This window comes from Neoarius graeffei, chromosome 19 (assembly GCF_027579695.1).
Source record: "Neoarius graeffei isolate fNeoGra1 chromosome 19, fNeoGra1.pri, whole genome shotgun sequence".
Lineage (NCBI taxonomy): Eukaryota > Metazoa > Chordata > Actinopteri > Siluriformes > Ariidae > Neoarius > Neoarius graeffei.
Window position 1 is genome coordinate 53,128,147 of NC_083587.1, and position 11,923 is coordinate 53,140,069.

Sequence of the window (11,923 nt, forward strand, 5' to 3'; positions counted from 1 at the left end):
CCATTCACACCTATGGTCAATTTAGAGCCACCAATTAACCTAACTTGCATGTCTTTGGACTGTGGAGGAAACCGAAGCACCCAGAGGAAACCCATACAGACACAGGGAGAACATGCAAACTCCACACAGAAAGGCCCTCGCCGGCCGCTGGGCTCAAACTCAGGACCTTCTTGCTGTGAGGTAACAGTGCTAACTACTACACCACCGTACCACCCTCAAAAAATATCAATCACGACTCAAAGAATTTCACTTGTATTATATTTATTTTGGCAATGCTTAAGCCAAAGTTTGATTCAGGAATTTACTTTACTGACACTGTTTTGTACAAAAAAGGATGGGGGCTTACATCTCTGCATAGATTATATGCCCCTAAATAATGTCATAATTAAGATCAGATGTACAGTGGCTTTGATGACAGAAGACAGATCTTTACAGCTTCACTAAGCAAAACTTCTGTAGTGTGAAAGGTCAAATCAAGTTTTGTGCAGGGAGAGACAGAAAATATCCTTCATCGTCATGAGATAGCACTAAAACCAGAAAGGAGCCAGAATATATGACTATCAAGATTTTCAGATTTATCAAGCTTTTTAGATTTATTTTAATTATTCCATGTAATAAGTTGGATTTCATTTGTGTTCCTCATCCCAGGGGATGCCAGTTCCCTTCAGTTCTTCAGAAATTACCGCATTGAATTTGGCCTCCAGCTCAGGGCTGAAGTGATTCTTCCAATCACCAGCAATTCCTTCAGAAGAGCATAAAACAAAACTGAGGCCCTTCCAAAACATCCAGAATTTTTCATTTTGGTTGTCATATCAAAAGATCACAAAGAAAAACTGTCATAGAAATGTCTGCCTTTGCGTACCTTTTCGAAGGAAAGATGACTTCTTGTGGTTGAATATTTCCGGTGACACCAGCGAGTAATTGGACATTTTGTTTTGCTTCATGGTTTTGAACTGACACTGTTCAATCACACGTTTCAGAGCATCTTCACTCAGCTGCCGATTCAGAAAGCATAAAATACGTTCGATGACATTCTGAAGATCCTGCAAGATAAAAATGTTCTATTATTACATAAAGAGCTAATGTGAACAAGCAAACTGATTCCACATAATGTAGACTGACACTGAACAGACATATAAAGTATTATGATGGAAAGACATTACCTGAATCATCTCCTCATATGTGATATAGAGAATTCTATCTCCTAAATCTGGGTTTCTCCAGCTTTTCACATGATCAGTCCATTTTCCAAACATCACTAAGCAAACAAGGTCATGTCATGTCTGTAATTTGATTTAGTTTGTAATTTGAACTTATGCCACATTTGTGAAATGCAAATCCAAGTATCTCACCATTGCCTGTTAAGAAGCTGTCAGTAAATTCTTCAAAAGTTCCCGGATTATGCAGAATATTAAACATTTGGTGGAAATAAAAAAAGGAAACCACGACATCCTTTGGGTTTCTTGTCAAATAAATGACCTAAGGATAATAGACAACAATGCAAGCTGTAACACTGTATAAGCATTACAAATATACAATTGTAAAGCTGAAATGTATTTGAATTTAGTTTTATCTATTTTTTTTTTAATTTATTGGACCTACCCAAGAAAATAAGGGGAAAAAGAGCAAAGCATTAAAGTGTTCCTTATGATCAATTCAATTTGAATGTCTGTGAATATTTCATCACCAACAATACTGTAAATTGAGATCAATCAAATTAAGAGACAATGCTACGGCTTGCCCAATTGTGCAGTAATGTTTTTTTTTTCATAAGTAGATTAAGTTATAAATATAGAGATATGAAATCTTTACATTTCTCCATTTTCACTTTTACAAGTAACCATAATTTACAATGCTAGAACTTGTGGTTGTGATAAATAAAAAAAGAGAAACATATTTCAGTTCAGGAAAGTGTGTAGTTTTCAGAACAATACACAGTAGAGTGCAAAAGTCTTAGGCACATGTAAAGAAATGCTGTTGACCAAAAATGGCTTAAAAATAATGAAATGAAATGTTTCAACATTAAAAAAAAATACTATAAACAGCGCTAAGCCATAATAAATTAAACAAACTCAATATTTGGTGTGAAATGACCCTTTGCTTTAAAAAAAAATAGTAGTCTCAGGTACAGTGAGTGCAGTTTTATAAAGAAATGAGCTGTAGGTTTTACTGAGCATCTTGCAGAACCAACCACAGTTCTTCTGGACACTTTGACTGTCATACTCGCTTCTTAATTTTGCACCAAAACCCAGTAGCCTTCATTATGTTTTCTTTTTTAGTCTGAAAAGTGCTCTCTTATGGAATATGCTGCTCAGATACAAACTTTTTTTTTCTGTAACATTTAATTTTATGCTGGAAAACGAACGTTTGGAACACTAAAATGTTTTTGTGCTGACTCAATAATGTAGAAGTCTCATCTCATCTCATTATCCCTAGCTGCTTTATCCTGTTCTACAGGGTCGCAGGCAAGCTGGAGCCTATCCCAGCTGACTACGGGCGAAAGGCGGGGTACACCCTGGACAAGTCGCCAGGTCATCACAGGGCTGACACATAGACACAGACAACCATTCACACTCACATTCACACCTACGGTCAATTTAGAGTCACCAGTTAACCTAACCTGCATGTCTTTGGACTGTGGGGGAAACCGGAGCACCCGGAGGAAACCCACGCGGACACGGGGAGAACATGCAAACTCCGCACAGAAAGGCCCTCGCCGGCCAAAGGGCTCGAACCCAGACCTTCTTGCTGTGAGGTGACAGCGCTAACCACTACACCACTGTGCCGCCCAATGTAGAAGTCATAAAATAGAAATCTATAACAAAGTTTGTATGGAAAAAAATAGGGTGCCTAAGACTTTTGCACAGTAATGCATATAATAGAAAAGAAGATAATGTCACCATGTGAAGGGTTTTCCCAGGTTGCTACACATTTTCATGCCAGTTCCAAGATAACCACTTACTCATTTTTAAAAAATGATTATTTACTTATTTGTTTGTTTGCTTTACCTTAGCCTTAGAAGAGAAGAAGGTGGAAGGCATCAGGTGATAAGGCATATGAGAGCTGATGGTCCGTGGAGCACTCAGCTTGGCTACAGATTTAGCAGCGTATTGCGTTTCAATCCATGGAACTCTCTCAAAGGATTGAACAGTGAGCACTGGAGTAAGATCTCCTCCATTCAGGAGCAGAGGAAGTATTTCCTGCATCCACGTTGTACCTGAAAAATAAAAGTTCAAGCTACTGTATTATACATTTGCCATACATTATACAAAGGGTCCTCAGAGTGGCACAGTGGTGCAGTGGAGGGACACGCTGCTCACTGTCTCAAAGCAAGAAGGTTCTGGTTTTGAAACTTGTGGCCAACTGGAGCCTTTCTGTGTGGAGTTTGTATGTTCTCCCGTGCCTATATGGGTTTCTTCCAGGTGCTCTGGTTTCCTCCCACGGTCCACAGACATGCAGATTTGGTCAAGTGGCTACTCTAAATTACCCATAGGTGTGAATGTGACTCTGAATGGTTGTTGGTCTCTGTGTTAACCCTACGAGAAATTGATGACTTGTGTACCCCACCTCTCACCTGAAGTCAGCTGGGATTGGCTCCAACTCAACTGTGACCCTGACAGATATGCAGTATTGGAAGTATGGATAGATGGATGGTAGGAAAGAAGGGAAACATAAAAACATGACTAAGGATAAGAAACACCCAAAAAACAAATGTGTACATTTATGAGTGGACAAGAGTAAGACTTACAGTTGTGGTCAGAAGTTTATATACAGTGACATGAATGTCATCTTGGATATGAATGTCATGGCAATATTTGGGCTTTCAGTGATTTCTGCCACAGAAAAAGAACAGTTCAAAGAATGTACAGCATACATCTTTAATAAAAAAAAAAACACTAGAATTTGGTGCACAAGTTTTAATTTTCTTTGGGTTTTCTGAAATCAACACATGGTCAAAATTATACATACAGGGTCAAAAATATACATACAGCAGACCTAATATTTGGGTAAAATGTCTCTTTGCAAGATTCACATTGATCAAACATTTTGGTTACCATGAACAAGTTTCTGGCAGAATTCTGGTTGGATATTTCATGACTCTTCATGGTAGAATTGGTAGAATTCAATTTTTTTTCTTTCTTGGCATGGACTCAACTTATAAGCACGGTCCATATATTTTCAATAGGGTTGAAGTCAGGACTTGTTTTAAGCTTAATGTTAGCCTGCTTTTTCCTCCACAACCAGCTCTGATGCGTGTTTGGGTTCATTGTCCTGCTGTAACTCCCAAATCCCAAGTCGTGTTCAAGTTTCTGATGGCTTATGCTGAAGAATTCTGAGGTTGTCCTCCTTCTTCATTATTCCATCCACTTTGTGCAATGAACCAATTCCACTGGCAGCAAAACAGCCCCAGAGCATGATGATCCTACCACCACCATCAGCTGGTACAGTGTCCCTCTGTACATGGTGGTCATTGTGGCCAAACAACTCAATCTTTGTCTCGTCTAGCCATACAGCTATCCTCCAGAAGGCTTTTTCTTTGTCCGTGTGGTCACCTTCAAACTTTAGTTAAGCTTGAAGGTGTCAATTTTGGAGCAGGGGGTTATTTCTTGGATAGCAGCCTCTTAGTCCATGGTGATCTGAACTGTAGACAGTGATCCATCAGCTTCCAGTTCATGGCAGGGCTGTGCCATGGTGGTTCCCAGGTTGTTCCTGACCATCCAAACCAATTTCCTTTCAGCTGAAGGTGACAGTTTGGGTTTTCTTGAAACAAAGTGGCTTGGCAAAGTGACTACACCTCACAATAACTTGGATGCAATTGTTTGAACTGATCTTGGAATTTGCAGTTGTTTCGAAATGGCTCCAAGAGACATTCCGGAGTTATGTATATCTGCGATCCTCTTTCTCAGATCTGCACTGAGCTCCTTGGACTTTCCCATTTTACTGTGTGTTGGTCAATCCAATGAGTGCTGTAAACAAACCCTTTTTATGAAGGCACAGAGAAGCTACCAGCTGTAGTCAATCATAGTCACTAACAGGAAGTTAAGAGACCTCGGCCTTGGCAAGACATTTTGGAAGTTTCAGCACCTCTGAATTAATAATCTAAGTGAGCATATGTAAATTTTTGACCCTGTATGTATAATTTTGACCCTGTGTTGATTTCAGAAAACCCAAAGAAAATTAAAACTTGTGCACCAAATTCTATTGTTTTTTTTCATTAAAGATGTATGCTGTACAATCATTCTGCCACAGAAAAAGAACAGTTCAAAGAAATTACTAAAAGTCCAAATATTGCCATGATATTCATATCCAAGATGACATTCATGTCACTGTATGTAAACTTCTGACTACAACTGTATATACCACATATGTATTATGAGTGAACTAAGACCCTTACTAAAATCCCACTAAATGGAACTGTGAGAAAAATAATCCCACATTTCTGATAAAAGAAAGGAAATCATATGATCAGTGATCCATCTAGTCACAGAGTCATTTACATTTTTGGATTAGAGCAGCCTCTCTACTAGTGGGAAACAGCACTGACAGCAAAAGATAATAAAATAACATCCATCCATCCATTGTCCAATTATCCTATTGAGAGATAAAACATTTAAATGTTAATAATAATATCAAAACACACACACAGTATATATATATATATATATATATGAGAGAGAGAGAGGGGGGATATTACAATATTTTCAACATGAGAAGATAAGCTTCACATCTTTGCCCCACTATGAATGTTCTTTATATTATATGGACATAAAGTATCCACCATTTACCTTGATGACACTTTGCACACTATCGGCATTATCTTAACCAGCTTCATGAGGTAGTCACCTGGAATGCTTTTCAATTAATAGGTGCCTCGTCAAAAGTTAATTTGTGCAATTTCTTGCCTTCTTAATGCATATGAGATCAAACAGTAAATTGTAAATAATAAAAATACAGTAAATAGCCCTATTCCAGAACTGTAGAAATCCATATTATGTCAAGAACTGTTCAGGTAAGTAAAGAGAAATGACATCCATCATTACTTACATCCATCCATCCATTATCTGTAGGCTCTTATTCCTGTTCTACAGAGTCGCAGGCAAGCTGGAGCCTATCCCAGCTGACTATGGGCGAGACGCGGGGTACACCCTGGACAAGTCACCAGGTTATCGCAGGGTTGACAGAGACAAACAACCATTCAGACCTACGGTCAATTTAGAGCCACCAATTAGCCTAACCTGCATGTCTTTGGACTGTGGGGGAAACCAGAGCACCCGGAGGAAACATGCAAACTCCACAGAGAAAGGCCCTCGCCAGCCACTCGAACCCAGGACCTTCTTGCTGTGAGGCAACAGTGCTAACCACTACACCACCATGCCTCCCCCTCATCTTTCATGCTCCACCCTGGACATCCACTCTGGAGATTACGGATCTCCCACGCCAGCGCCGATCCGGATCTGGGACAGGAATTCCATCTCACCTGAACTCACTTCCTGGTTTTCACCGCTGCATATATAAACACCGTTCTCTGACTTTGCCAGAGCATCTCGTTTTGCTACTCTAGCCATTTCTGTGCCTCATTGCGTTTCTCTCTAGCTTATTTTTCTAGTTCATGGTTTTTGCACTGTTTTTTTCTTGTTCATGGTTTTTTGCACTAGCGCTTTTTCTTGTTCATGGTTTTTTGCTCTAGCATTTTTTCCTTACCTGTCTCGTGTTTTTGTCAAGTTTTTGTCTCCTTTTACCCAGACTATTTTTGCCATTTGTGTTTTTATCCTGTTTGTTTACCTTTTTGCCACACCCTTTTTTCCCTGGATTAAATCACCTTATTTATTGGATTACTGTCTGTGTTCTGCTTTTGGATCCTTATCTCACCACACCTCCACCACCCCTAACAGTACGTTCTGGCCAACATGGATCCAGTGGAACTCACCCATTTGAGAACAGCCATTCAGCAGCAAGGGACTCTCCTCAGGACTCATCAACAAGACCTCCAGCAGATCACCCAGAACCTCGCCACCCTCTCCACTCACTCAACCTCCTCACCACACAGATGCAGCGCTATCAAGCCATGCCTACCCCTGCCCAACTGTCTCCTACTTCAGCTCCTGCCACTGCTTTTCTCCACGAGCCAAGACTCCCAGTGCCTCAGCCCTACAATGGAGAGCCAGGTACTTGCAGATCGTTCCTATCTCAATGCTCATTGATCATAGAGCTGCAACCTCTGACCTTCCCTAGAGAACGCTCCCGGGTGGCATATATCATCATGCTCCTCACCGGCAAGGCCAGGGAGTGGGGAACAGTGGTCTGGGAAGCCGATGCTCCCTGTTGCTCCAGTTTCAAAGATTTCTCCGAGGAGATGGGGCGAACTTTCGACCGCTCTCTGTTCAGCCGGGAGGTGGCTAGGGAATTCATGGAGCTGCGGCAGGGGTCCCGGTCTACCTCGGACTATGCCATCGAGTTCCAGATGTTGGTGGCATCATGTGGTTGGAATGAGAGCGCCTGGGTTGACGCGTTCCTGCATGGCTTGTTTGACACCATTAAGGATGAACTGGTATCGCGGGAACTACCGTCGGACCTCTCCAGTCTCATTGACCTCGCCAACTGTATTAACGCCCGGTTCCAGCAATGGAGGAGAGAGAAGACCCGCCCCAGCTTCACCTCCTCTCCACCTCCCGCCTTGTCCGTCGAACCCATGCAGGTAGACCAGGTATGGGTGTCAGCGGAGGAACGACAGCACTGGCAGAGCACAGGGGCCTGTTTCTACTGTGGTCAGCGAGGACACATCTGCCGAGCCTGCCCACTAAAGGGAACGAGACCACCAGTGAATCGAGGGGCCCTGGTGGGCAACGCTCGGAACCAACCCCCCGCTGATTGACCGTTACACCCTGTCATCCTCATCCATGACAACCAGCATCACCATCTCCAGGCCCTCATTGACTCAGGGGCGGACAGGAACCTGATCTGCTCCGCCACAGCCAAGCATCTGGGAATCCCGCTACTTGCCCTCGAGGTCCCTCTCACTGTCCTGACACTCAATGGCACTGACTTGACCACCATCACCGACCTTACTGCCCTGGTCACCCTGAGGATTTCTGGCAACCACTCAGAAACCATCCAACTTCACGTCATGAACGACCCCCATGTAGCCATCATCCTAGGATTACCCTGGTTAACGCAGCACAACCCCCACCTTAACTGGGCCGACAACACTATCCTAGGCTGGAGCCATTTCTGCCTAGCTTCCTGCCTGAACTCCGCTCTGCCTCCTGCCAAACCACCGCAGCCTTCAGCCAGCGAGTTTCCCGACCTCTCTCACGTGCCTCCAGAATACCTGGACTTAAGACTCATCTTCAGCAAGACCCAAGCAGTGTCCCTCCCTCCTCACAGACCCTATGACTGTGGAATCGACCTCCTACCCAGGATGGCGCCACACAAAGGGCGACTCTACTCTCTCTCTCCCGCCAAAAGGCAAGCCATGGAGAAGTACATCTCCGAGTCTCTGGCAGCTGGGATCATCCGCCCTTCCTCCTCCCCAGCAGGGGCGGGATTCTTCTTCGTGGAGAAGAAGGACAAGTCACTCTGCCCCTGTATTGACTATCGAGGTTTAAATGCCATCACGGTCAAGAACCACTACCCACTACCGCTCATGACCACAGCCTTTGAACTACTCCAGGGAGCCAAGATATTTTCCAAGTTGGACTTATGCAATGCCTACCATCTCGTCAGGATCAGGGAGGGGGATGAGTGGAAGACAGTCTTTAACACCACCACTGGTCACTATGAGTACCTCGTGGTCCCTTTTGGCCTGACCAACGGCGCCCGCAGTCTTCCAGGCACTCGTCAATGATATCCTAAGGGACTTTCTTAACATCTTCATTTTTGTGTACCTGCATGACATCCTGATCTTCTCTCACTCCCTGGAGGAACATCGGGGCCACGTCCGGCAGGTCCTCCAGTGCCTGCTAGAAAATAAGCTGTTTGTCAAGGCAGAAAAGAGCTAATTCAACCAGAGCTCTGTCTCATTTCTGGGGTTCATCATCTCCCTGGCTAGGATCCAGATGGACCCCCTCAAGCTTGAGGCAGTCGCTGACTGGCCCACCCCATCCTCGCGATGAGAGCTCCAGTGTTTCCTGGGATTCGCCAATTTCTACAGGCGCTTCATCCGCGACTTCAGCACGGTGGCTGGACCTCTCACTGCATTGACCTTGATTAAGACCCCATTCAAGTAGGGGGAGGAAGCAGAGAAAGGTTTCTCCATGCTCAAGCACAAGTTCACCACAGCACCCATTCTTACCATACCCGATCCGACCAAACAGTTCATCGTGGAGGTCGATGCTTCTGAGTCTGGGGTCAGAGCCATTCTCTCCCAGAGGGCCAATGATAACAAGGTCCACCCCTGCTCCTTCTTCTCTCGCCAGCTGTCCCCTGCTGAACGAAATTACGACATCGGCGACAGAGAGCTGTTGGCCATCAAGCTAGCCTTGGAGGAGTGGAGGCACTGGCTCGAGGGCTTGGATCTCCCCTTCCTTGTCTGGACCGAACACAAAAACCTAGAATACCTCAAGTCCGCCAAACGCCTTAACTCACGGCAAGCCCGATAGTCTCTCTTCGTCTCCCGGTTCCGATTCACCCTCTCCTACCGCCCAGGCTCCAAGAACGGCAAACCTGATGCCCTGTCCAGGATATTTTCTGCCCATCAGGAGGAGTCTAGTACACCCGAAACCATCCTTCCTCCACGCTGTCTGGTGGGGGCCGCCCTACTTGAGGTGGAGACATTAGCGCAGAAGGCCCTGGAGCAGGACCCCGGAGAAGGTAACTCAAGTAGCATACCACCTAACCTTCTGTTTGTTCCCTGTTCTGTGTGAACCCAGGTGCTGCAGTGGGGTCATGGGTCCAAGTTGGCTTGTCACCCGGGAGCTGCTCGAACCTGGCGTTTGTCCAACAGCGCTTCTGGTGGCCATCCATCAAGGAAGATGTCCAGGAGTTTGTGGCAGCCTGCAACATATGTGCCCAGAACGAGACAGCCAATCGACCCCCTGCCGGCTTGCTAAGACCCCTCCCGACTCCTCATCGACCCTGGTCTCACATCGCCCTGGACTTCATCACAGGACTCCCCAACTCAGGTGGCAACACATGTATCCTCATGGTTATTGACCGGTTCTCCAAGACAGTCCATTTCATCCCTCTGCCCAAGCTTCCCACAGCTAAAGAAACAGCCAAATTACTCATCCTTCACATTTTCTGCCTACACGGACTCCCTACTGACATCGTCTCCGACCGGGGTTCTCAGTTCACTGCGCAGTTCTGGAGGGCCTTCTGCAAACTCATTGGGGCCTCCTGTAGTCTCTCCTCAGGGTTCCATCCTCAAACCAACGGCCAGGCGGAATGAGCGAACCAAGATTTGGAGGTGGCACTCAGGTGCATGGCATCCAGGGATGCCGGTTCTTGGAGTAAGTACTTACCTTGGGTCGAGTACACTCACAACTCTCTCCCTTCATCTGCCACAGGTCTCTTGCCCTTCCAGTGCTCCCTAAGTTACTAACCACCACTCTTCCCCAACCAAGAGGAGGAGGTCACCATACCCTCAGCCCAGATCTTCATACGCTGCTGCAGGAGGACGTGAGCATTGGCCTGGAGAAGACTCATTAGCTCTACCCTAGGATCCAAGAGGCAGGCCGACAAATGCCGTTCTAAGGCACCCACCTACTGGGTGGGGCAGCGAGTCATGCTCTCCACACGCCATCTGCCACTCAGAACCGTCTCCCGTAAGCTGGAGCCCAGATACCTAGGACCCTTCCTCATCAGCAAGGTAATTAATTCATGTTCCGTCAGACCGGCATTACCACTCACCATGTGACATATTCACCCCACTTTCCATGTGTCACAGCTTAAACCTCTGGTCTCTAGTTCTTTGTTCCCACCCTCCAAACCCCCTCCTCCCAGGCTCATTGATGGCGGCGAAGCCTACACAGTCAAAAAGCTGCTGAAGTTGTGGCAGTGAGGTAGAGGACTCCAGTACCTGGTAGACTGGGAAGGTTATGATCCTGAGGAGAGAAGTTGGGTCCCCGCCATGTTCATCTTGGACCCAACCTTCATCTCCGACTTCCACCGGCAACACGCCTACACTCTTCCTAAAGTGCCTGGAGGCACTCGTTGAAGGGGGGATACTGTCATGCTCTGCCCCGGACATCCACTCCGGAGATTACGTTTTTGTCCTTACCTGTCTCATGTTTTTGTCTCCTTTTACCCAGACTATTTTTGCCATTTGTGTTTTTGTCCTGTTTGTTTACCTTTTTGCCATGCTCTTTTTTCCCTGGATTAAATCACCTTATTTTTTGAATTACTGTCTGTGTTCTGCTTTTGGATCCTTATCTCACCACACCTCCACCACCCCTAACACCATCATTACTTTAAGACATGAAATGTCTTTGAAAAATAAAGAAAACATACTGAATTAGAAGGTGTGTCTAAACTTTTGTGTGGTACTGTAGGTTTTTTAAATAATATTTGCTTTATCCTAATTATATTACTGAAATAATTTTTTTTTAAATCATTGAGTTATAGTGTACTCACCAGATTTGGGATATGTAATTAAAATAATATCATCATCCTGAACTTGGAACGACTCAAAATAGTTCAGACTGTCCACAGTGTAAAAGTCTTTTGGAAGATAAATCAATGATAAACCCTGTACAGGTCACTTTGGGCCATCATGATATCGAGGTTTTGTTCAAGAGTATTAAGTGCCAGAGATGTGCCTATGTATTGTTTCTTCTTCCCGTCTTGTTCACAGGTGGCAATTCAACCAATGGTTGTGTAAAAGCCCCATGCTTTTGAAACAGTGATGCTTCTACAGCCAAAGTGGGTTGTTGCTTTGAAGCATATTGATACTTTGCACCACTACGACATCTGGTGGTTCATAAAA

The 11,923-nt window shown here is 44.8% G+C and overlaps 1 protein-coding gene across 1 annotated transcript; it reads right to left on the minus strand.

Moving 5' to 3' along the window:
* Positions 1–340: 340 nt before the first annotated feature.
* sult2st3 (sulfotransferase family 2, cytosolic sulfotransferase 3) lies at positions 341–11,709 on the minus strand. Its single transcript, XM_060900945.1, is given in 7 exon segments — positions 341–742; positions 863–1,043; positions 1,164–1,258; positions 1,353–1,479; positions 3,009–3,217; positions 11,572–11,676; positions 11,679–11,709. Coding segments are annotated over 7 exon segments (864 nt in total). The 3' UTR covers positions 341–626.
* Between the last annotated feature and the right edge of the window lie 214 nt (positions 11,710–11,923).